Source organism: Somniosus microcephalus, chromosome 31 (genome assembly GCF_052327205.1).
Source record: "Somniosus microcephalus isolate GS21.2 chromosome 31, FLI_Smic_1.0, whole genome shotgun sequence".
NCBI classification, from domain to species: Eukaryota; Metazoa; Chordata; class Chondrichthyes; order Squaliformes; family Somniosidae; genus Somniosus; species Somniosus microcephalus.
Window position 1 is genome coordinate 12,947,618 of NC_141017.1, and position 25,559 is coordinate 12,973,176.

At 45.5% G+C, this 25,559-nt stretch overlaps 1 protein-coding gene across 1 annotated transcript in view; it reads right to left on the reverse strand.

Annotated features, from left to right (window-relative positions):
* atp13a1 (ATPase 13A1) overlaps positions 1-25,559 on the reverse strand; it is a 119,091-nt gene that overhangs the window by 75,500 nt on the left and 18,032 nt on the right. Inside the window, exons 6-11 of the mRNA XM_085971416.1 lie at positions 21,644-21,713; positions 20,213-20,319; positions 18,573-18,702; positions 15,711-15,766; positions 9,908-10,034; positions 6,191-6,328 (exon numbers count right to left, since the gene is read on the reverse strand). Of these exons, the coding sequence (XP_085827542.1) occupies positions 6,191-6,328; positions 9,908-10,034; positions 15,711-15,766; positions 18,573-18,702; positions 20,213-20,319; positions 21,644-21,713 (628 nt within the window). The remainder of the gene's footprint in view (positions 1-6,190; positions 6,329-9,907; positions 10,035-15,710; positions 15,767-18,572; positions 18,703-20,212; positions 20,320-21,643; positions 21,714-25,559) is intronic.

Here is a 25,559-nt window from a genome sequence, read left to right on the forward strand (position 1 = left end):
ATGGCGCCAAGGCGGGTGGATGGAGTTAGGATACAGATCAGCCATGATCTCATTGAATGGGCAGAACAGGCTCAAAGGGCTGAACGGCCTCCTCCTGTTCCTCCAGTCTGTGCCAAGTTGGCAGAACTCTACAAAGAACCGCTAAGGCGCCACAACTGACTTCAGTGTCCCCGAGATAGGGAGGGAGAAGCAGCCAGGGTTTATGTCCCCGATCACTAGCTCCTGACCTTTTCTGGAAAGGGCATGACCAGGCTTTGCTATGATGCCCTCACCAGTCCACCATCCTCTCCGTCTAGACTTACATGTGAAGAACAGCCACCCTGGTGAAGTGCCAGAGAGCAGCTGGTGCCCAGGGAACTGCTCCCGGTAAGGAGGTAACCATCTCAGGCAATGTTCCCCTGAAGGAGATCAGGTGGACCCGTGCAGACTGCTCACCAGCTGCTGCTGCAAAAGATACCGCCCATACGCGGCCACTGAATTATGCGGACAGTGGCAGCGGAGCCGATACAGTACAGCCAATACAAGAATGTGAATTTGATTAGTGCCTTTAATATAAAAAAAACACCCAAGATATTTCACTGATGGGTACTGCAAATGGATATCAAGCCACAAATAGATTAGCTGATGCAGAAAGCTTGGCTGGAGTGATGAAGAGTTATGAAGTCGCGAGGGGGGAGGAAGAGGGAAGAGAGAAAGGTGGAGAGGCCAAGGGTCAGAATTCTGGAGAGTAGGACGGAGGTGGTGGAACATAGTGACAGGAGGAGGCCATTCAGCCACTCGAGCCTCTTCTGCCATTTAATTAGATCATGGCTGATCTGAATCAAAACTCTTGAAACTCTTATCCAACAAAAATCTATTGATCGGTTTTGAAAATTTCAAATGAAGTGGATGGGGGAGGGGGATGAATGGAAGGCCAGAAGCGGAAGAGTGGAGTATAACAGGGCGCTAGGGCTGGAGGAGTTTGCAGAGGTAGAGCAAGACAATGCATTAGGAGATGGGGAGCCAGTGAAGGTCAGTGCAGACTGCCGTGATGGGTGAACGGGATTCAGTGCGGGACAGGACACAAGTGGCAAGAGCTTTGCACCAATTGGGAGCTCATGGAGAGGAGAGTGGACAGGAGGCCAACAAAGCAGGGCACTGGAATAGGCCGGTCTGGACGTGACCAAGGCATGTATAACGGCTTCAGCAGAAGGGCTGAGGTCGGGGTGGAGGCTGCCAATTTAACAAAAGGTGGAAGTAGCAAATTATGGTGATCAAGATGACAAAGTCGGTTGGGGAGTCTAGGACTAGGGGGAACAGTCTAAAAATTAGAGCCAGGCCTTTCAGGACTGAATTTAGGAAACACTTCTACACACAAAGGGTGGCAGTAGTTTGGAACTCTCTTCTGCAAAAGGCAGTTGATGCTAGATCAATTGTTAATATTAAACCTGAGATTGATAGATTTTTGTTAACCAAAGGTATTAAGGGATATGGGGCAAAGGCGGGTATATGGAGTTAGGTCACAGATCAGCCATGATCTCACTGAATGGCAGGACAGGCTTGAGGGGCTGAATGGCCTCTTCCTGTTCCTATGGCCTAGTTATAAAGTCAGTGGAAAGTCAATAGCTCAATTATACAGTCAGCATCCCAGAACACTTCACCTTTTATTTTTAAATGAAGTTTTGCTGCTGACCAACCTATTACTAGAGGTGCAAACATCAATTCATTACATTTTACAAGTTCCCACTCATTTAAAAACTCCGTACAAAGAATAGAATATTCCTGCATGTAAACGGGAGCCAATTCGATCAGAAAGTGCAGCAGTCTTTGCCCCCCACTCCCGCCACCCTACACCTGAGAGAAGAATCTTGAATAGATCTTAAAATCGCAGCTTCAAACCATTTAAAAAGACGGTGAAAAATTGGTACTTTAAAAAAAAACTTAAAACTATGAAGTTAGCCTCAGCTTTTTCGGTATCCCCACACTGGCCCCAGTTTACACACAGGAATTTTACTTTCAGTGACAGCGCAATTAAAAAAAACCAGATCATATCAAAAGGAACATCAAACATTTCTGGAGCGCACAGATTCAGTTGTGGGTTCTATTTGTCTGAGAGACAGCTCACAATTAACTGTTAGATACTGCAGGTGAATTATTTAACTGTTGCCGACTGCAAGACAAGGAACGCTTCCCTTCCTGATGGATTACATTTCACAGACACCGCAGTCATCTAAAGCCAATCTTAAGCAAACACAGGCACCACATATGTACATCAGAGGACTTGTTCATCTGATAGCGAGAGCCCCATGTCAAATCTCCACGCAAGATTTATTCCCCCTTGAGAAATAATATCAGTACTAAATAAAAAGCATGCGTTATGGCTCTCTCGCCAATGTCATAATAAAGGCTGGAGCAGCCCAGGGAAAACCGAGCCAGACCCAAAGGGATCCTGCTTGTGGATCAGCGCTAAGCGTTCCCTTTTCTAACCCAGTTCCCTCCCTCCTTCCATCTACTGAAAGCCTCGACTCCTGGCCAGGGTAGGACTCCAGTCCCTGGGCACTGCCTGGTACCCTGCTCTCAGTGCCCATTATTCACAGGTGAGCTTTCACAACAACAACTTGTAAAACGTCCCAAGGCACTTCACAGGAGCATTATAAAACGATATTTGACACAGAGCCACATATCAGGGTAGATCTTGGTCAAAGAGGTGGGTTTTAAGGAGCGCCTTAAAAGGAGGAAAGAAAGGTAGAGAGGGACTTCCAGAGCTTAGGGCCTCGGCAGCTAATGGCCGCAGGCTATTCGACCGCAGGCAGAGTCACACAACAGGAATCACTGGATAACAATCAGTAGGAAGCACCGGCTGATGTTCAAACTCTGAAAGCAGGGAGTGGAGGCCAACTGAAGCATCGCTGCTGATGGCCTGGCTGAAACAGCAAACTACACAGACCGGGGGACTGGACCCGAGACCCTCTTGATAGATTTGCTGAGCCATTGGGGGAGCCTGACGTGAGTTACAGGATGTTGTTCTGAGGGGGGTTGTGGGCACAGTAGATGTAAATTATTTCTCTTCCCACCCGCCACAAAACAATTTAAAGTATCTGCTACGAGAGGAGATGGTCCTCATTGTGCCCATTAAAAAACAGGTCGCTTGCCGATTTAACAGTTCAATAATGACATACGCAACAGGTCCAACCTCGGCTGTTGAGGTGCACCAGCACCGTTATACTAGTACTGTCAGGGACTAAGCATCCCACTTCAACAACCACTTGCATTTATATAGTGCCTTTAACATAGTAAAACATCCCGAGGCGCGTCACAGAAGCGTTAGCAGACAAAAATTGACATTGAACCAAAGGAGACGACATTAGGGCAGGTGACCAAAAGCTTGGTCAAAGAGGTATGTTTTAAGCAGAGTCTTCAAGGAGAGCGAGAGGTGTGGAGGCGGAGAGGTTTAGGGAGAGAATTCCAGAGCTTAGGGCCTAGACGACTGAAGGCACGGCCACCAGTGTAATAAAAAAAACGCATGAAGATGAAGACAGGGCAAGGTTGCAAACACAGGAGTTACAGGACTGGAGAGTCTGCAATGCCCTTTGTAATGTTTATTTGTAATTATATTTATAAAGGAGTGAGACAGCTCCTTGCGCTCCCCTTTTCAGGTTCTGGCCTCTTGTCCATCTCCGATTTACTTCACCCAATCATTGGTGGCCGTGCCTTCAGCTGCCTGGGCCCGAAGCTCTGGAATTCCCTCCCTAAACCTCTCCGGCACTTCTTAAAACCTACCTCTTACTGCCCTAATATCTCCTTACCCTTTACCCAGAGAGTGGCGAGAATGTGGAACTTGCTACCACTAGGAGTAGTTGAGGCGCATAACATACAATTAAGGGAAAACTAGATAAGTACAGTAGGGTGAAATGAATAGAAGGAAATGCTGATAGGGTTAGACGAAAAGGGGTGGGAGGAGGCTGGTGTGGAACACAAACACCGGCACGGACCAGCTGGACCAAATGGCCTGTTTCTGTGCTGTACATTCTATACAATGTGGCTTGGTGTCAAATGTTGTCCCATTCCGCTCCTGCGAAGTGCGCTGGGACGTTAAAGGCACGAATAAATGCAAATTGTTGTTGCGTGTCTGTCATTGCGGTCAAGTGCCGTACTCTCGCTCCTTTCTTGTATCTTTATATACTTGCTGTTATACTTTACCACACATTCTCGGAAATATCACGGGCCTGCAGAGCGAGCTCATGCCACTTGGCAGGAAAGCAGTCTCCTCGTGCACTATCCGAGTACATCCTTGCACGCCGGGTTGTGCCAATTTTACTTGTGTTGCACTGTGTGACAGCCCTGCCCTCCCTCGCCCAAAAGAAAATCTGAACGATTGCAAGTTCAGTCTTTAGATCTCCACCAGCAATTCATTAGATCTTTTGCTAGTGATCAGGTGAACGAGGCTGTTGAGCCATTACATACATCAAGTAAAGCATTCCCGACCCATAACTCACTTATATGGAAGGGAGCACAGTGACTTTCTACATTTTCAGTCTGATGTAGCTTGCCAAGCCATATTTCTGACTTGGCCCAGCTCTGAACATCCCAAAAAGATTTGCATTGCCAACTTAATTTTTTTTATTAGGATATAAATTCATACAATCAATCAACAATATTACCAAGTAAAATACTATTTTATTGAGAGATTGACGAGGCTAAGCCTATATTCCCTAGAATTTAGAAGAACGAGAGGTGATCGTATTGGAACATATTAAATTCTGACAGGGTAGATGCAGGGAGGATGTTTCCCCTGGCTGGGGAGTCTAGAACCAGGGGTCACAGTCTCAGAATAAGGGGTCGGCCATTTAGGACTGAGACGAGGAGAAATTTCTTCACTCAGAGGGTGGTGAATCTTTGGAATTCTCTACCCCAGAGGGCTGTGGATGCTCAGTCGTTGAGTAAGACAGAGGTCGATAGATTTTTGGATACTAAAGGAATCAAGGGATATGGGGATAGTGGAGTTGAGGTAAAAGATCAGTCATAATCATATTAAATGGCAGAGCAGACGCGAAGGGCCGGAATGGCCTACTCCTGCTCCTATTTCTTATGCTCTTACTATTATGGGGATGATGAGACATGTTGATAAATGAATTTCTCTACCACATACCCAATGACATTTAGGCTTTATTTGGTGCAAGTCAGCAGGAACACTATACTCAACCATTAACTGCATTACCCTGTTAAACTGGGGAAATCTTGCTGTCTCTCCTCTACTTAGTAACTCACTAAACGGTCGGTATAAATAGTTTACCTCTGGTTACTTATCAAAACCCCTCATGATTTTGAGCAATTTGATCAGAGCTCTTCACTTAGCATTATTAAAAGGCTTTTTTCTCTGCCAACTCCCTCCTTTTTTTGGTCTGAAGGTATTGACTCTTAAGGATTGATATGAATTTGTGGGCGCCAGGTGCCCTTCAGTGCCTTGACCAAGTTGCTACTATTGACCCGGTGAGCCTCGGCAGTGATGGTTGGTAGCCGGGGGGGGCATCACCTCCGAGCTCCATTGTGCCGCTCCCCCGATATGCAGACTTCCAGAGAAGGTTGTTGGCGAGCAAGGAGAGTGGGGCGGGGGTGGGAGCGGGGGACTGCGCTCTGGACAATTCCCCACTCCCTAAACCAAGTAAGCAGAGGCCAACTGCACCATCCCTAGCACGGGCCTGGTTGAGATCAGCTAACTCAGCAGAGATGAGGGATCGAACGTAGGGCTCTCCTAGTCAGTTTGCCTCAATAACTCACTAGATAAGAGGGTTTCCAGCAACTTTCCCTACAAGATGCACGGCTGCGCCGCTCTCTGCCGGTCCCACGCAGCTTTTGCAATGTTAAAGTTCATGCATGTGCGAAACTGTGAATGGGCCGCGCACCCAAAACAATTATGGGGAACATTGGTTTCCAGGACAAACGGTCAGCCCTGGCTCAGTTGGTAGTGCTCTCCTCTCTAAGTCAGAGTGTCGTGGGTTCAAGTGTCACTCTGGAATGGCCTACACCTGTTCCTAGATGTATTTTGAATATAAAAATGACCGTCGCCTATTTAAAACCCAACTTTTTCTGTGTAATTTAGTCGGCTGTCGCAGCAGACAGTGGTTTCAGTAGGCTGGCAGAATGTGAAACCCCCTCTAGCAGTACATGCATGCCTACAGTTTGAAGCGCTTCAGCGCCACATGGTACTTACGGAGTTTAGCCAATGCAATGAGGGAAGTGTTGACCGCCAGTGACAATTCAATCGGGAGCTCGGGTGGGACAACAGACGTTAGGATCAGTGTGCACTCCAAAAATAACTTGTAGCGGTTTCTGTTTGGGTCCTTCGTACCTGCAAGCAAGAATGAAAAAGGTCTTGTCCAGAAACGTCCACAGTGAATACAGTTCTTTGAAACGATAAACCTCATGGCTGGCATAAACCAGAAGGACCGTCAGTGACTTCTACAATCACTGGTTTGAGACCCAGAAAAAAGATCAGTACTAAACAACCTTCAAACTACAGGAAACTTTGGTTTATCCGGAGGTTGAATGGCCGGAAACCTCGCTCTAACGGCAGAAATCAGCAGCCGTTTTGGTTAGGTTTTTTTTTCTTCTCCTAGCATTCTTTTAACAGGCAGGCTCTGGAAAGCGTTTCTGTAGCTTAGCAACAGCTTCAGAGACGCTTCCAAGGTACGGGCCGAGTGTTTACAAGCTGTTGCTAAGCAACAGTGTTTGTTGTCAGATACGGAGATTTTCATCTCCGTATGCTTCAACATTAACTTTGTATGTCTGGCAGTTTTGATATATCGACAACACGCCGGTCCCGTATATCAGAACTTTTCCTGTACATACATTGAACATAGGCAATACGGATTAATTATCAATTAAAACATCTCAAATTCCTTAGAGCTCTTTGCTTGAAAAGGAAAGCATTATTGGACACTACAATAGATCTAATGGGAGAGAAGGCATCAGAAAGTACAAGATCGAATTAAAGTTACAATATCCTCAAGTACCAAAATTGCAAACTGACCCCACAACGTGATTCCTAGGCCACAGAAAGGCTGCGTTCCACTTGTTTTTGTCACAACTATGTCGCACAGTGTTAAACAGAGATAATACCTGGAAAGTTATGGACCTTTCACACACAGGAACATCCCCCATTCCCAAGGGGTTTGCATTTTTGAGGTCCTGCTGTACGTTAGACAGCTTGAATCTGAAGGTCTGGGCATCTCAAAAACACACAACAGGACAATGAAAAAATGTTTTTTAAATTCGTTCATGGGATGTGGGCGTCGCCGGCAAGGCCGGCATTTATCGCCCATCCCCAATTGCCCTCGAGAGGGTGGTGGTGAGCCGCCTTCGTGAACCGCTGTTCTTTGTAGTGCTTTGGTACAACTGAATGTCTCGCTCGGTCACTTCAGGAGGGTGGTTAAGAGTCAACCACATTGCTGTAGGTCTGGAGTCACATATAGGCCAGGCCGGGTAAGGACGGCAGATTTCCTTCCCTAAGGGACATTAGTGAACCAGACGGGTTTTTACGACAATCCAGTGTCACCATTACTGATACTAGCTTTTTTATTCCAGATTTATTTAATTAACTGAATTTAAATTCCACAGCTGCGGTGGTGGGATTTGAACTTCTGTCTCCAGATCATTAGTCCAGGCCTCTGGATTACTAGTCCAGTAATAACCACTGTGCTACAAAAGTCAATTAAAAAAATAATTTTGCATTAACCTGTCTCTCACCCAACATTTAGAAGGCTGTGTATTCCTGGCAGTTAGATTTACTTTATTCCTGATCTTCAAACGGTTCACCCTGGAGTTACAAAACTCTGGTAAGCATCACCTCCTCTGCCCTGCAGAGTCCCCCCCTCTCAGACTGGCATGACAATGATCACAATATACCTGTCATTGATGGAATACAGAGAGAAAGGAGGCTGTTCAATAAATAACCTTCCAGCTCACAACCAGCATCAGCATGTGTAGGAGACTGGATGGTGCAGTAGATTAGTGTACAGAACTAGCAGAGTTGTCACATCTTAATCCAGATGTATGGGTAGGCTGTCTCACATTAAGAGTAAGAAATCACACAACACCAGGTTATAGTCCAACAGCTTTATTTGAAATCACAAGCTTTCGGAGCTTGTGATTTCAAATAAAGCTGTTGGACTATAACCTGGTGTTGTGTGATTTCTTACATTTGTCCACCCCAGTCCAACACCGGGTGCATCTCCACACCATCACATTAAGAGTGCAAGTCTTGCAGAATGCGCAGATAGGGACAGTGGTGAAAACACTAAAAGGTGTTATATAGACACCTCTACCCATTTTCTAACAGCAGGCATGATAAAACGCTTCACTGACCATTACAAACACAGTATTTAGCGCGATAACCCTTCACTGACCATTACAAACACAGTATTTAGCACAATAACCCTTCACTGACCATTACAAACACGCTATTTAGCGCGATAACCCTTCACTGACCATTACAAACACAGTATTTAGCTCGATAACCCTTCACTGACCATTACAAACACAGTATTTAGCGCGATAACCCTTCACTGACCATTACAAACACAGTATTTAGCGCGATAACCCTTCACTGACCATTACAAACACAGTATTTAGCGCGATAACCCTTCACTGACCATTACAAACACAGTATTTAGCCAGATAAATCTTCACTGCCCATTACAAACACAGTATTTAGCTCGATAACCCTTCACTGCCCATTACAAACGCAGTATTTAGCTCGATAACCCTTCATTGACCATTACAAACAGTATTTAGCTCGATAACCCTTCACTGACCATTACAAACACAGTATTTAGCGCGATAACCCTTCACTGACCATTACAAACACAGTATTTAGCTCGATAACCCTTCACTGCCCATTACAAACACAGTATTTAGCTCGATAACCCTTCACTGCCCATTACAAACGCAGTATTTAGCTCGATAACCCTTCATTGACCATTACAAACAGTATTTAGCTCGATAACCCTTCACTGCCCATTACAAACGCAGTATTTAGCTCGATAACCCTTCATTGACCATTACAAACAGTATTTAGCTCGATAACCCTTCACTGACCATTATGAACACACCATTTTGGTAGCTAATGGTTGACTGATGTCTGAAAAATAACTCTTTCCACTGTGGCTCCTTACCCATTTGAGCTAAAGTACGCACAAGCAAAGAGGAGATAGGTAATCGCATGTAAAACGCGTACAAAAGAACATTAAACTCTCCCCTAAAGCACTTTAGAAAATAACAACACTTGTGGACAAGCCCTTAACTGGAACACATTCACAAAGAGAACCAACTGCTCAGCAATAACGCGAGTCATCACTGTAATAATGGTCTTCAGGCAAGAATCCCATGAAAAGTGGGTGATTTATAATCAAAGGAGCCATTCTGTAGAAGCCCAACTGCCAGGTCACACATTTTGATATAAACCGGTGTTCTGGGATTTTAAATAATATGGTTTGTTTTTTTTAGTATAAATTAAATATTTTCAACTTTTCTTTTTCTTCAAGAGGTACATCAGTAATGAACATTCTTGAGTTTTGCTCATATGTTGGGAGTAAATACTGTATTACACTTGAATCAAACACTGAATCATGGCGGTTTATGCCAATTAAAAGGCCCACGGTACCTTTCCCTCCATGATGTAGATTGTTTTCGTACCAGGGTTACAAACCCTCCTCCCCTCCCTGCCAATCTTCTCTTCTCCTGAAGGCGACTCCTTGATGGGGTACAGCACTATGATCCATTCTGCCCCTTCCCTTACATTGGGGGGCTCTTTCTCTTCCCCCCCCCCCCCACCCCATTCTATGGGGCACTGGGCTCATGCTCCAACAAGCCTTCCTCAAGTTGCAATGCATATAAAAAAAAAACTCACTCAGGGCTCAGTTAGGCTTACCTTCTACCCAGACGTATACAGCTGCAGCGACAGCAAAGATGAGAAGGAAGAGGATGAAGATAAATGTCTCCAGATTGTTGGCAGTAACTCGTTTGACTCCAAATAGGATTGTTCGCAGCAATTTGCCCTGAGAGATTTAAAGCAAAATTAAATCCACGCAGCATGTGTAAATAATTCTGTCTTTTCCTTGCATTCTCTTCCAGTTTGCTGTACCAATATAACCAGCAACCTACTTACTGGCTTATTCCAGGGACGGCCAACAATAGGCCGATATATGCAACACCAGGAATTGGCTTGCCGTTTAACTCCACACAGAAAGAATTGGCGGCTGGTGGGGGGGGGTAGAAAGAGAGAGAGAGAGAGAGAGAGAAGAGAAAGGGGGGGTGAGAGAGAGGGGAGAGAAAAGGGGGGGGAAAGAGGGGGGCGCGGGGGGGGGGGGGGGGGGGAGAGGGCGCGAGAAAGGACAGACAGGCAGAGATGAGAGGACAAGATAGTGAAAGGGAGAAAAAAAAGTACAAAAATGAAAAAGACCGTGGACGCAAGAAAGTATTAGCACGGACCAAAAAGGTGAGAGAATGAGTGAGAGCGAGAGCATGTTCCAGCACCTGCATTTATGTAGCACCTTTGTTGATAGGATTTCCCAAGTGCTTCACAACGAATGAATTACTTGAAGTGCAGTCACTCTCATGCTGGGGATTACAGCAAGTCATTTTACACATAGCAAGGTCCCACAACAATGAGATGGATAACCATTTTGTCTGGTGCTTTGGTGGTGTTGGTTGAGGGAGGAATGTTGGTCAGGTCATGGGAAGAACTCCCTGCTCCTCTTCAACATCCAGCTGAACCACTGGAACTGGGAGACGGGGCCTCGGTTTAACATTTCATCCAAAGAATGGGTTAGTCCTAGAGTTATACAGCACAGAAAGAGGCCCTTCGGCCCATCGTGTCCGCGCCGGCCATCAAGCCCCGTCTATTCTAATCCCATTTTCCAGCACTTGGTCCGTAGCCTCGTATGCTAAGGCGTTTCAAGTGCTCATCTAAATGCTTCTTGAATGTTGCGAGGGTTCCTGCCTCTACCACCCTTTCAGGCAGTGAGTTCTAGATTCCAACCACCCTCTGGGTGAAAAAGTTTTTCCTCAAATCCCCTCTAAACCTCCTGCCCCTTACCTTGAAACTATGCCCCCTAGTTATTGACCCCTCTACTAAGGGGAAAAGTTCCTTTCTATCTATCCTATCTATGCCCCTTATAATTTTGTACACATCAATCCGGTCCCCCCTCAGCCTTCTCTGCTCTAAGGAAAACAACCCCAGCCTGTCCAGTCTTTCTTCATAGCTGAAGTGCTCCAGCCCAGGTAACATCCTGGTGAATCTCCTCTGCACCCTCTCCAATGCAATCACATCCTTCCTATAGTGTGGCGACCAGAACTGCACACAGTATTCCAGCTGTGGCCTAACCAGCGTTTTGTACAGCTCCAGCATAACCGCCCTGCTCTTATATTCTATGCCTCGGCTAATGAAGGCAAGTATCCCATATGCCTTTTTAACCACCTTATCTACCTGTCCTGCTGCCTTCAGGGATCTATGTACATGCACACCAAGGTCCCTCTGATCCTCTGTCCTTCCTAAGGTCCTACCATTCATTGTGTATTCCCTTGCCTTGTTAGTCCTCCCAAAATGCATCACCTCACACTTTTCAGGGTTAAATTCCATTTGCCACTGTTCTGCCCATCTGACCAACCCGTCTATATCATCCTGTAGCCTGGGGCTTCCCTCCTCGCTATTTACCACTCCACCAATTTGCGAACTTACTGATCATACCTCCTACATTCATATCTAAAATCATTAATGTACACTACAAACAGGTTAGAGAATGAATTTTAATCGAGAGTTTCCCTGTGCATAAAAGATTAACTGCACTCAATAAAAAGATGCAAATCAATCCTATAGTTGTTGGTACATCCATTTTACAATAATGAAATAATAGTCAGTCTCCCTGGTGATTATACGCAGGGAGTCAAGAACAAGTGTCGTTTTCCGGTGAATCAGATTTAAAGGACATTGGATAATTAGACCAAGGCATGCAGAGATAATTCAGTCCTCATTTAAAAACTGTATTCTGTCCGTACTCTTATATTCCAAATTTCTATGTCCATATTTGTATAGGCAGTTTGCATTATAAACTTGTTGCACTGTAATTACACCCTCCCACCAGGAGTGGCACTGAACACCTCCACTGGGGTAATCACAACCCGACAAGTTTACAGAGGGAGGCCCATAATTTCCGATCGGAGGCTTCCTGTGTGCGGGGGCCTCCTATTGGGAAAAAATCTACGCCCTTACCCGAGGGCTTCCGCGGTCCGGCCATTTCCGATCCTGGGCCTCTCCACAATGAAATGCGCAGGGCCCGGGTATCCCAGGGGTGCAGGTGGTTCGCAAGCGTCCCTGGGATCATGTGGACCAGGCGAGCCAATGGGAGAAGGGACTCCCCCGTCATACTTTTAACAGATAGACCTGTCAAAAGTATGAATGGGGATCACTATAAAATACATCAAAACATTAAATTAAAAAAAAATCACGTTTTAAAATGAGTTAAAATTACATTCAATGAAATATTTTAATCAAAATTTTTTTTTCAAAAAAATTTAAATTTAAGTTTTTTGTGGGGCTAAAAATAAACTTATAATTTTAAAATACTTTTAAAAAAGGTAAGTGAGTGAAAACATTTATTTTTTTTACTTTTTTAAACTCATGCTGGTAAAAGCAGGCCTTACGCCTGCTTTTACCAGGCGTAAGATTTCTAACGGTTTTCAGCGGGCGGAGGTTCTGCAGAAAGCGGAACTCTCCACTCGCAGAGGCCCTTCACCAGGGCAGGCGTCTGATCTGTCAAGAGCATTCTTGACAGATCGGAAATGCCGGTTTTCAGCGCATGCGCTATGTATCTATTGACTAATCTACTGGAATTTTTTGAGGATGTAACTGGTAGAATAGATAAGGGAGAACCAGTGGATGTGGTGTATTTGGACTTTCAGAAGGCTTTCGATGAGGTCCCGCATAAGAGATTAGCGTGTAAAGTTAAGGCACCTGGGATTGGGGGCAAGGTACTGACTTGGATAGAGAACTGGTTGGGTGACAGGAAGTACAGAGTTGGAATAAACGGGTCTTTTTCCGAGTGGCAGGCAGTGACTAGTGGAGTACCGCAGGGATCGGTCCTAGGACCCCAGCTATTCACAATATATATATAAATGATCTGGATGAGGGAACTAGATGTGATATCTCCAAGTTTGCAGACGACACAAAGCTGGGTGGGCGTGTGTGCTGTGAGGAGGATGCCGAGAAACTCCAGTATGATTTGGACAAGTTGGGTGATTGGGCAGAAGCATGGCAGATGCAGTATAATGTGGATAAATGTGAGGTTATCCACTTTGGTGGCAAAAACAGGAAGGCAGATTATTATCTGAACTGCAATAGATTGGGAGAAGGGGAAATGCAACGAGACCTGGGTGTCCTTGTGCACCAGTCGCTGAAGGTAAGCATGCAGGTGCAGCAGTCGGTTAAGAAGGCAAATGGTATGTTGGCCTTCGTAGCGAGAGGGTTCGAGTACAAGAACAAGGATGTCTTGCTGCAGTTGTACAGGGCCTTGGTGAGACCACACCTTGAGTATTGTGTGCAGTTTTGGTCGCCTTATCTGAGGAAGGATGTTCTTGCCATGGAGGGAGTTCAGCGAAGATTCACCAGACTGATACTTGGGATGGCAGGAATGACGTATGAGGAGAGATTGGGTTGATTGGGCTTATACTCGCTGGAGTTTAGAAGAATGAGAGGGGATCTCATTGAAACTTATAAAATTCTAACAGGACTAGACAGACTGGATGCAGGAAGGATGTTCCCGATGGCCGGGGAGTCCAGAACCAGGGGTCAGTCTAAGGATAAGGGGTAAGCCATTTAGGACAGAGATGAGGAGGAATTTCTTCACCCAGAGAGTGGTGAACCTGTGGAATTCTCTACCACAGAAGGCAGTGGAGCCCAATTCATTAAATATATTCAAGAAGGAGTTGGATATATTTCTTAAGGCTAAAGGGATCAAGGGATATGGGGAGAAGGCAGGGACAGGGTACTGAATTTGGATGATCAGCCATGATCTCATTGAATGGCGGAGCAGGCTCGAGGGGCCGAATGGCCTACTCCTGCTCCTATCTTCTATGTTTCTATGTATCTATGTATGCCTGAAACCGGCATTTCCGATGTCCTTACGGGTGTGTACACAGCGCGTACACACCTGTAGGGATTGGAAAATACGGGCTGGAATTCCTATTGCAAATGTAGACACAGGAATTTATAATGGAAAAGGCAACTGGAAATGAACACAAATGTAAGACTTTTTATTATAGGCAGATTGTTGGCTGCCTGTACTACATTGGGAATTGAGGATAAAATAAGCAGGGAGTGCTAACGAACAAATGAAAGAGCTTGCAGTTATATGATGCCTTGTCAGATAACCAGGATGGCTCAAAGTGCTTCGCATCCAATTAATTACTTTTGTGAGGTAAATGCAGCAGGATCCCACACACTCTAAATGAGACCAATGCCCACAAAATCTATTTCTGGTGGTGTTTTTTGAGGGAGGAATGTTGGTTAATGCATGGAGCGAACTCCTTGCTCTTCTTCAATTAGCAGCGTGGGATCTTTGATATCCACCTGAGCAGGCCGACTGGGCCTTGGTTGAAGTCCCATCCGAAATATGGCACACCCTCAGTACTGCACTGGAGTAACAACATCAATAATGTACTTAAGTCTCTGGAGTGGGACTTGAACCCACAACCTCCAGACTCAGGTAATATAGTGCCAAACTGACACTGCAGGTGCCACTAGACAGTAGGATGAGTATTTTGATGAACCTGCTAACTCAATTGCGCACTGAAGAATCCGCTACTCATCCTCCGCTAATTTACTGCTGTTGCCACAAATAGGTTTCTCTGCTTGTGTGTCGGGTTTGAAGGAAATGTCTCCATCGCCACGGACACAGTGAAGGAGCATAATCAAATGGTGCCTCAATATGTTGAAATAGGTTCCGACTGCAGGATTTTAACGTTGGAAGATATATGGGTCTGGAGTTTCCGCAGAATTTCCCCCCAGACAACAGTGTAATCTGGGCAGAATCAAATCAAATCGCACAAAAGATTGTGGAATTTTAAGCGCAAGTGAGTTGCGCCCATAACTACTTTAGCCTCAAGTGTCCGCGATCTTTTACGCTAGTTCAACAGTCCCTTCGCCCGAACTAGTCCCTGCCCACAAACTGGCCAGGCCCCCAGGTTGGAAAGGCGAGTTTCCGCCGATTGTGCTCATTCGGGGCGGTTCAATACATTGCGGCCAGATTCTCAGGCGCACAGACGGCTGTGGTCACTTTAATCCAGCGTTAATCGCCTGACCAGCCGTGAATTGAAGCCTCCTAAAATCACCAATTAGTTTGAACAGAGAGAAAAGTGCTGCTCACCTTGCGGTCTCAGGCCTCACGCTGAAGGGGATGTTGCTCCCTTTTACCTTTTATACTAACCCGCCCTAACGCCTAGAGATCTCATTGGCCCTGTTCCAGTCACAAATCGATTGCGCTGATTCAGGGGCGATTTTGCGTTTGGGCTTACGCTGATGAGTTTGTGCGGAAACTTGGCCGTAACGTCACTCTGCAGTGTCGGGCACATTTTGCCGAGTGCGACCCGAGGCCATAATGTTCAGCCCATCTCAGCACTTAAAATGTTAACTCCGTTAAACAGTTTTCATGTCTGACTGTACATGGTGGTCCACTCACCTGAGAAGTGTTAAAACCAGTCCTCAGGACGTAGGCAGCACACCCGTTATCCACAGCTGAGGAAACAATCACAATTACAGCAACGCTAGTGCGGGGAATGGCATTTTTTGGCTAAGTAAGCACAAGGTAGTTAAAACATGTAAAAAGTCAAAAGGATAAATCTAAGAGGAATAAATTCTGGTTGTGAAGTGCCATGCACAATGTTGCAGTTCTTCAGGCAGCAATTTCTAGTTGTCCAAATGCTGAAAGTGCATCGTATTTGGAATACATATACACATATGTACACACGCACGTTTTTATATGCAACAATTTTGAATCATCTTAGCTTACTTAATTGAGAGAACTGCAAGGCTGTGAGCGAGTTTAGCTCTACCCGATTGTACCTGGTTCTCCCTCCATATTACTCAACGGGTCTGGAGTAGTTTCCCTTTAAAAGACTGTAGCTTTCAGCCAACACATGAGCCAGGTTAAGCAGCATCCTTCTTCTACGTCAGAGGACCAGCAGATATTAAGCTCTCTTACTTTCATGAAGTTGTCTCACAATATTTTCTGCCCACCTTACCCAGACCAACAGCTGATTCCTGCTGCCACCACGATTCAGATGAACAAACTAAATCATTGCGGGGTTTCATGCTGCTTGGAAAACTAGATCATTAGATTATCCATTGTGAAGGCAGGGAGGTTTATTTGAAACAAAGATAGAAAACTTGGCAAAATTATAAAAAGCAATCAAAAATAGCTTTTTAGGTTAACGGTTGATGAATGAGGTAAATGAGTCACCAAAGTATGGGGTTGTCATTGTTTTTTTTTTAAGGATACACTAAATCTAGTTAACAAGGCCAACATTCGCGATTTCATGTATGCGGAGCTATTGTCGAGTCACAAGCAACGTTCCCTCTAATTTTTTTATGTGTGCGGTCCCTTTAAATAAGCTGTGCGGCCCGTCGTTTCCGGGGCAGCGGCCTGCTGGGAACTGCCCAATTGGTGCGCGGCCGTTGGGGGGAACATTGGTCACGAGTGCAGTAATAACCACAGAGGGGGGGAATACAACATTCAGCAGCTGAAAAAGACACAAACAATCCCACTGTACATCACCAGGGCAGTGGTGTAGACCAAAAACCAAAGAACTGAAACCGAAACCACTTGCTCAATACCCATTACTTTCTGGAAACATGTGGTGACAGAAATCGCAGCCGGGAATGTGACAAATGTGTTTTATTGATTGACTCTTGACATCTGCTCTGTTGCTTTAGATGCGAGTAAACCGCGCTCTGCCACTGCTATCTGCCGATACTGTTTTCGAAGCACCGTAAATCAATAGCATGGACGCAATAGTCTTGTGCCAAAATTAACACTAATTCTGTGCTTTTCCCCTCTGAAAATGCTCTGGGCTCAAGTCTAATGACAGTATAGCTCTCTAGCCTCTTATATTGTTTATGGTTTTATCAAGTATCTTACTTAATTAGGTCAGTGGACATCAGTTCACATACAGGTTTGCATTTTACAATTTGCAGCATCCCCACCAGTAATGTTCCCTCTAATTTTTTTTGGGGGGGCGGGGGGTCCATTCAAATTTCCGCGCATGCGCAGTTTCCCCCCCCCCCCATTGTAAATCCAGCAAGCGGCCTGCGCGTGACCTCCAGACCGCTGCGCGGCCTTGCAGCTTAACGGGAACATTGCCCACCAGTACACTCTCACCGTTGGCCCTTAAATGCAACAGGTGCACAGGAGAGCTGGGGAATTGGGACTTGCTCCCGGGCAAGAGGACACCTGCCTCAACACTCGTTTTTCAGGCGATAACTAGCGGCACAGTCTCACATATTGTAACTGAAAAAGGGAACGCTCAAGCCAAACACATTTTTTTTAATTTTTTTTTTATAAAAGGCCCAAAACTAAAAGACTGGGAAAGTAAGCTGTGAGGAGGACACAGGAAGGCTGCAAAAGGATTTAGACAGGTTGAGTGACTGGGCGAGAACGTGGCAGATGGAATACAATGTGGAGAAGCAGAGTATTTTTTAAATGGTGAGAGAGTGGGAAATGTTGGTGTTCAGAGGGACCTGGGTGTCCTTGTACACAAATCACTGAAAGTTAACATGCAGGTACAGCAAACAATTAGGAAAGCAAAAGGTATGTTAGCCTTTATTACAAAGGGATTTGAGTATAAGAGTAAGGAAGTCTTGCCGCAATTTTATAGGGCACTGAAAAGACCACACCGGGAGTACAGTTTTGGTCTCCTTACCTAAGGAAGGATATACTTGCCTTAGAGGGAGTGCAACATAGGTTTACTAGACTGGTTCCAGGGATGAGGGGATTGTCCTATGAGGAAAGATTGAGTAGACTAGGCTTATATTCCCTGCAGTTTAGAAGAATGAGAGGTGATCGCATTGAAACATATAAAATTCTTAAGGAGCTTGACAGGGCAGATGCTGGGAGTCTAGAACTAGCAGTCACAGTCTCAGAATAAGGGGATGGCCATTTAGGACTGAGATGAGGAAAAATTTCTTCACTCAAAGGGTTGAGAATCTTTGGAATTCTCTACCCCAGAGCTGTCGTTGAGTATATTGAAGACAGAGATCGATAGATTTTTGGATACTAGGGGAATCAAGAGATAGGAGGAAAGTGCGGGAAGGTGGAGTTGAGGTAGAAGATCAGCCATGATTTTATTGAATGGCAGAGCAGGCTCGAAGGGCTGAATGGATTACTCCAGCACCTATTTCTTATGTTCTTATTAATCCACCCGCAGCCCAAAATCTACATCAGGCGAGAATACATAAAAATTACAACACCGTCAGGAGAAATGGTGATGCTGTTTTCCCGACATAATGTACAATAATGGCTGTGCAGCGTTCTTCCCGTACTTACGTTTGAGTCCTGCACTCGTTTTTTGAGGTGGAGAATGCTGAACTACTTTGGTTCCACCAAATATTACATGCAGCTTTGAATCTGCCTGCAAGTCCAGTACTTGCTTTGGAGCAATGTCTTCCACTGGCTCCTGCAAGAACCAACGCAGTGAAAATATTAGCTTTTCAGTATCCTGGACTTTCCAGATTCGACAGGCCGCTGCATTGCTCAGACGTGGCCACTAGGTGGACCAGTTATCTTATGGCAGAGAAGCCAGCAACTCATCTCGTTGCCAGTGGAGCGATGGTTGGGCCTTGGCAGCAACATAAATATCTACAAACTCTCGAACATTCCCTGCCCCTGGACACGTACGCAAACACAGTAAAGAAATTACTCTTGTCTCCTTCATCCAAAAAGTGCTAAGGGGTCAGCAGCAAGTGCATCAAACGCCATTTCCACCCGCTGTTGACCCAGAAATGGAAAAGTGTCCTCCATCACAGTTTTAATCCGCACCATCCAACAGCAAAAACTTGCATTTATATAGCGCCTTTAACGTAGTAAAAACATCCCAAGCTTCACAAGAGCGTAAATCAGACAAAATTTGACACCGAGCCACGTAAGGAGATATTAGGATAGGTGACGAGGGATAGGTTTTAAGGAGTGTCTTAAAGGAGGAGACAGAGGTAGAGAGGTTTAGGGAGGGAATTCCAGCGCTAAGGGCCCAGGCAGCTGAAGGCACGGCCGCCAATGGTGGAGTGATGAAAATGGGGGGATGCGCAAGAGGCCAGAATTGGAGGAGCGCAGAGATCACGGAGGGTTGTAGGCAATGTTCCCTGTAAGCTGTGCTTTGTTCTGCGCGGCCTGTTTCTTTTAATGCGCGGTCCCTTTAAATTTCTGCGCTGTGCGCGGTATTTCCAATGGAAAAGCCGGTCAGCGGCCTGCGCGGGACCGCTCAGATCACTGCGCTGCTGCGCGCACCTTAGCAGGAACATTGGTCGTTGGAAGTTATCGAGATAGGGAGGGACGAGGCCATGGAGGGATTTGAAAACAAGGATGAGAATTCGGGGCGTTGCTGGATTGTGAGCCAACGTCGGTTATCGAGCGCGGGGCTGATGGGTAAACGGACTCGGTGCGAGTTGGGGTGCGGGGCAGCAGAGTTTTGGATGAGCTCAGGTTTCTGGAGGGTGCAAAGTGGGAGGCTGGCCAGGAGAGCTTGGGAATAGTGAAGTCTAGAGGTAACAAATGAGGATTTCAGCAGGAGAGGAGTTGAGGCGTGGCGGAGACGGGTGATGTTGCAGAGGTGGGAGTAGGCGGACTTGGTGATGGAACAGATACGGGGTCGGAAGCTCAGCTCAGGGTCAAATAGGAAGCACAATAGACAATCTGGTAATGCGTACTCCTTGTCCCCTGTACTGAGGGAGCTGGTGATAAGCTAACATACATAGCAAATTAAATATGGTTTGGTTATAAAAATAACCTGTCAAATATGCCCAAATTAAACTATTTAGCAGGTAATTAACACATACATACACACAACTTGCAATTAGTAAATGTCAATTCCCATTTACATCAGCAAGTCAAAATTAATTTTTTGGTTTCTAAACAATCAGATACTGCTCTCAAACGGTCGACCTTCCTAACACCGTCGCTTTACACCATACCTTCATCTGTGGGACAGACTCCCCCGTCAGCATAGCTTCATCTACAATGCATCGCCCTCTGAGCAGCAGCACATCGCAGGGGACCAGATTCTCGTGAGGAGACCGACCTAGTCAGAAATAAAGCAACATAGCCCTAACTAGGAGGAGGATAACGGCATGCGGCGCACACAAAATATTATATAAAAAAAGGAAAGAGAAAGATTTGCATTTCTACAGCGCCTTTCACGGCTTCAGGGCGTCCCACAGCACTTTACAGCCAATTAAGTACTTTTTTTGAAATGTAGTCACTGTTGCAATGTCGGAAACGCGGCAGCCAATTTACGCACAGCAAGGTCCCACAAACAGCAATATCGACCAGATAATCTGTTTTTAGTGGTGTTGGTTGAGGGATAAATATTGGCCAGGACGCCAGGGAGAACTCCCCTGCTCTGTATAACTGTACACAGAGCGCGCTACATGCAATGAAATAAGGAAGCCCTGTAGATCAAGTAAATCACGTGACAGTCCAGCACTTCAGCCCAAAGTCTGAGATTCAATTTGGCTGCGACAAACAGGGAAAATGGGAGAAAAAAAACATACGTCACCGCAAAACTCCACGTTATTACAATGAGTACGAGCGTTGTATGAGGAAGTGAACGGTTAGGTAGTGTCGACAACCATCATTCGCGGCCGTGCCTTCAGCTGTCTAGGTCCCACGCCCTGAGATTCCCTCCCAAAACCTCTCCACCTCCCCCTCCTCCTTTAAGACCCTCCTTAGAACCCACCTCTTTGACCAACCCCATCTAATATCTCCTTTGGCTTGGCGTCCATTTTAGACCGATTACACTTCTGTGAAGCGCCTTGGGATGATTTTTCTAAATGAATGCAAGCTGTCGTTGGCTAAGCCAACTAATGTATTGCTGCCCTGTAACATTAAGCTAGTTGTGTAAAAGTTCACACTCTACCACGGGCGAAGATCCAGCACACCTTTATCATCGTTCAATAAACGATACTGAGCCAGGGAAATCAGGAGCTGCGAGGGGGAGTTCTGCAATCAGATTGCTACTCTCAATTCCCCAGGTACAGCACGTCACTGTTCAACCACAGTTTCAACTTCTGTTTGAGCTATCTCCTGGTGCTACCCCTCCACCCCGGGTGAAACAGGCAGCTGTACCCAGCTGGGAACAGCCCAAACCACTGGTTCCCAAAGTCAATGGAGTTTCTCGGTGTCACCCCCACAACCCACATCACTGAAATGACTCCGGAGAAAAGCGCCCCCACAAAATGGCAGTCAGCGTTACATTGCAAACAATGTGGAAAAGTGGAAATATTTTATACATGGGTCTAATGTAAGATTTTTTTTACAAAAAAGCACCAAGCGAAGTTACCACCCCCACACAAAGCATTCCCTTAGATTTACCATCTCCTTTAACAACTTAAATAAGTGCTTACCTATGGAAACAATGTCACCAGGAATGAGCTCGTCACTTGAGACTTGCCTCCACTTCCTGTTCCTGTAGACCTAGAGGAAACCCGGAGCAGAATAAAACTAATTTAGTGGCAAACGTACCAGCCTGTACAACATACACAAACAGGCCCCGTTAACTGCACCGGCGCAGGCCAACATGTTAATCTACTGAAGTACTGCACCCCCGTCAACAAGCAGCAACATTCCTGCCAGAATACTCTTTACATCCATTATACTGACTGAATAAAACTTATTCATTTGCACCCAGACCGTTGAAAACTGTTTCGGTGCTCTCGATGCTGGGATTTTTCAGATGGTGACAGATGCTATTAGAAGTGTTAGGTGCTACTGTTGGTACCTAAACCACACTGCACTCTGATCCTCACGTGAACGGTCTCGGTAACCAAAGATGTGTCAATCACACGTGGCGGCCGATATAGCTTGTCAGTGGCACACATCACCCATACAATAAAGAAAAGGGCAGCATCTGCGTCCCTGTGCCATTTGCTTAAAAAAAGCATCATGATCTGAATAGCAACGAGTGGCAGACTGCCAAGTCTGGAATGGTGAACGTGCCGGGAGCGTGCCGCGATTTTGAAAGAAGTGGAAACATTGTCATTAAGTTACCAACTTGCCATACCGCACAGACTGGCAGCCCCCACATTCTTTATTGTTGCGTGCAAAGCTACTAGAGGCTAGCAATGACTGAACATTGTGCAATGAAACCCACAATAGATCATTACATAGATCAATGCATTTAAATCAACCACAACACTTGCCTTGGTTGTGTGGAGACTGGTGCTGAATTCATTGTATGGAACTACTGAAGGCAGTTTAATGAAGCTGTCCCAGTTACACTGGACGCTCTCAGCAGGACTGCTGTGTTGAAAGATTGCATTTTCGCTCTCTGTTCACGCAGCACAATTAGAGCTTAATTTTAAACATGGCAGCCGTGCTCAGAGCAGATGCTGGAATGGGAGGGGTATTTGGGTTAGATCGTTTCAAAATTATGAAAGGTTTTGTGGGGTGCAAAAATGAAAGACTGTTCCCACAGGTTGGCAAGTCAGTTACAAGGGAGCACAGACTGAGGATTGATCAGCTGAAGACCAAAGGGGGAGGTTAGAGGAAATGTTTTCACCCAGAGGGTTATTAGAACAGGGAAGGTTTCCTCACAAGGAGCGACTGAGGTCGAGACTGCAACAACATTTAAAAGACAAATCGGAGAAGTCTTTGAAAAGAAAAAATATAAAAGGATGTGGGTAAAGGGCAAGGAAATGGGATCAGAGTAGGTTTGATGGCCAAATGTGCTGGTGTAGGAATTAACGAATTCCAACGAATAACGGAGATCGACACAAGAGAATAACTAAACAGGTCTTTACTCAACGGAGATGCCAAAAGGACTGCCTGGGCAGCCCCGTGGTTTGCGACGTGGCGTCATCGTGTTTGCCCGCGCTCTTAAAGGGGCCACGCCCCGTACATGCAAACTCTATATACAAAACACAGTAATGCCTAACACAATGGTACAGGTTTAGGCTGGTGTTAGAACATCGTTAAAGAGAATTATATACAGTTAGCGAGAGTCATTCAGTGGTTCTGCCACACTGGAATATTTATTCTTGCTCAGACAGGCAGACAAATGACAGGTTGACTGAAGCAATCTAAAATGAGTCTGGATTACACCATGACGGACTCAAAACCTGTAACGTGGGTGGGTTATACTGCACATCGGAGAGAATGGCCTAGAAATTGCGGTTGGAGTATGCCTCCGACCCAGGAAACAATTCCGAAAGTACCTCCCGACGCCCAGGCTGCGAAGAGTTGGGGTCTCGGGCCTCCAGGCGGACGGCAGCGAGAAGGCCCACGGATCCCAGGGACGCAGGCGGTTCGGAAGCGTCCCTGGGATCACATGGGCCCAGTCCTCCAATGAGAAAGGAGGATTGCACTGCAATCATTTACGAAGGGAATCCCCTAACGATATGCAAAGGAATCCTCAAATAATTATACAGTGTACAGAATTTTAATAATTAAACAATGTACTGAATTGCAAATTTATTCATAAGTTCCTCCATCGCACCAACCTCAATAAATATTTAATTTTTTGATAAATAATTTTAAACATCTTAATCTGGGCCAATATTTGCATAAACTCATTTAACGTGTACGTGCATAATTTTTGAATTTTTAAATGTTTTATTTAAGCCTTACATATAGTGGCCCAGTAATTCCTGTCGGGGGCTTGCCGCGCGTGCAAGCCCCCGATGTGCACTTACCCGGCGCGCCGACATCTGAAACCTGGCCCGCAGTGGATTTCCTGTAAGTGGCCCGGTTCTGATCTCGGCGCGCTGTGCTAACCTGACCCAGCGGCGTAGTCAGTGCGATGTGCCGGCTGGGATCAGGTGAGCACTGTTCAGCCAATCAGGGGAGGGGAAACTTCATTCATAAGTTTGATAGTAAAGACTGTCAAACTCATGAAAAGTACGGCACCCCAAAACACGACTTAAACTTTAAATAAAATTTTAAAAAGCATCCCAATAGTTAAATTAACTATGAATAACTTTGAAAAAACTATTTTAAACAATTAATCAAATTTTTGAAAAAAATAAATTTTTAAAAAATAGGGTCTAAAACTAAACTTACCTTACTGTAGATTCTTTAAAAATAATAAACCTGTGGAAAAAAAAATTCTAAATTGTACTAAAAGACCACTTACCTGTAAAACTAAGTACTTAGGTGTGGTTTTTCAATGCGTAAAAACCGGAGGCCTTTACACACGCGCAAATCTGTAAAAATACAGGAAATCCAAGTCGCACGCGCTGCCCAATACCGCGCATGCGTTCAGCCTCTTAACCCCTTGGGTCAGAGGACAGGAAATGCCGGTTTTCAGCGCATGCGCTGTGCATGCTGAAAACCGGCAATTCCTCCTGGCACACGCGTGAGTACCCCGTCCGTACTCACGCGTTGTGACAGGAATTACTGGGCCAACCTTACGCTGATGCAAACAGGCCCTTTTTCCTGCTTTTACCAGCCTAAGCGTTGTGTGGGCAGTTGTTGGGCAAATAGCCCAACCCTGCACCAGCAATACTCATTTTTCAGGCGGTTTGGCTAATCTGTCAAGGCGTACCTTGACAGATCGCAAGTTCCAGATTACAAGCATGCGGAAATTCAGAAGTTGTGGAGCCTTTCAAATAGTCACTGAGACCGCAATTTCAGGGCCATTATTGCACCCAACTTAAGGGGCAGATCCAACCTCCAAAGTACAGTAAAACCAGGGGATAACAATCAGTTCATAGGTTTAGATCACAATTAATGTTAAGATGGTAAAGCTACAGACTCACAAGTACCCATGGAGCAAGTATGTGTGGTTTATAAAAAAATCTTTTGAAAGTGGAGTCCGGTCATTCAGGAAACAGTGGAGTGGAACTGCAGATGTGATATTCAGCAAGATGCTGCTCCTGCTGCACATCCAGTCTATTACACTTGACCCAAGTTCTCTCTCTAAACAGTCTGATTCCACAGACATGAATGTTATGGAGTAGATACGTTGAAGGAATCGGACAACTTTCAGGGCTCCATCATCAAGGTCTAGTTATCCAGCTACATACACTCTCTTAATCTGGAGGGAGAGTAGATTTATTAGATAGAGTAATGCTCTCCACACTGTCCCATCAAACACTCCCAGGGCAGGTACTGCACGGGCTGGATAGTTCTGTTGACTAGTGCACTGTCTTTCAATTCTGTGAGCTGGCTTCAAATCTAGCATGTGGTGAATGAAAGACTCCTCTGTCTGCTGGGTACAACGATCCAGTCCCTATTAGGCATGGGCCAGCATACATTTGTTCCTAATATAGCACTAATTGGCAGCAGAGAGGACACCGGATGGTAACAGTAAAAAAAAAATCA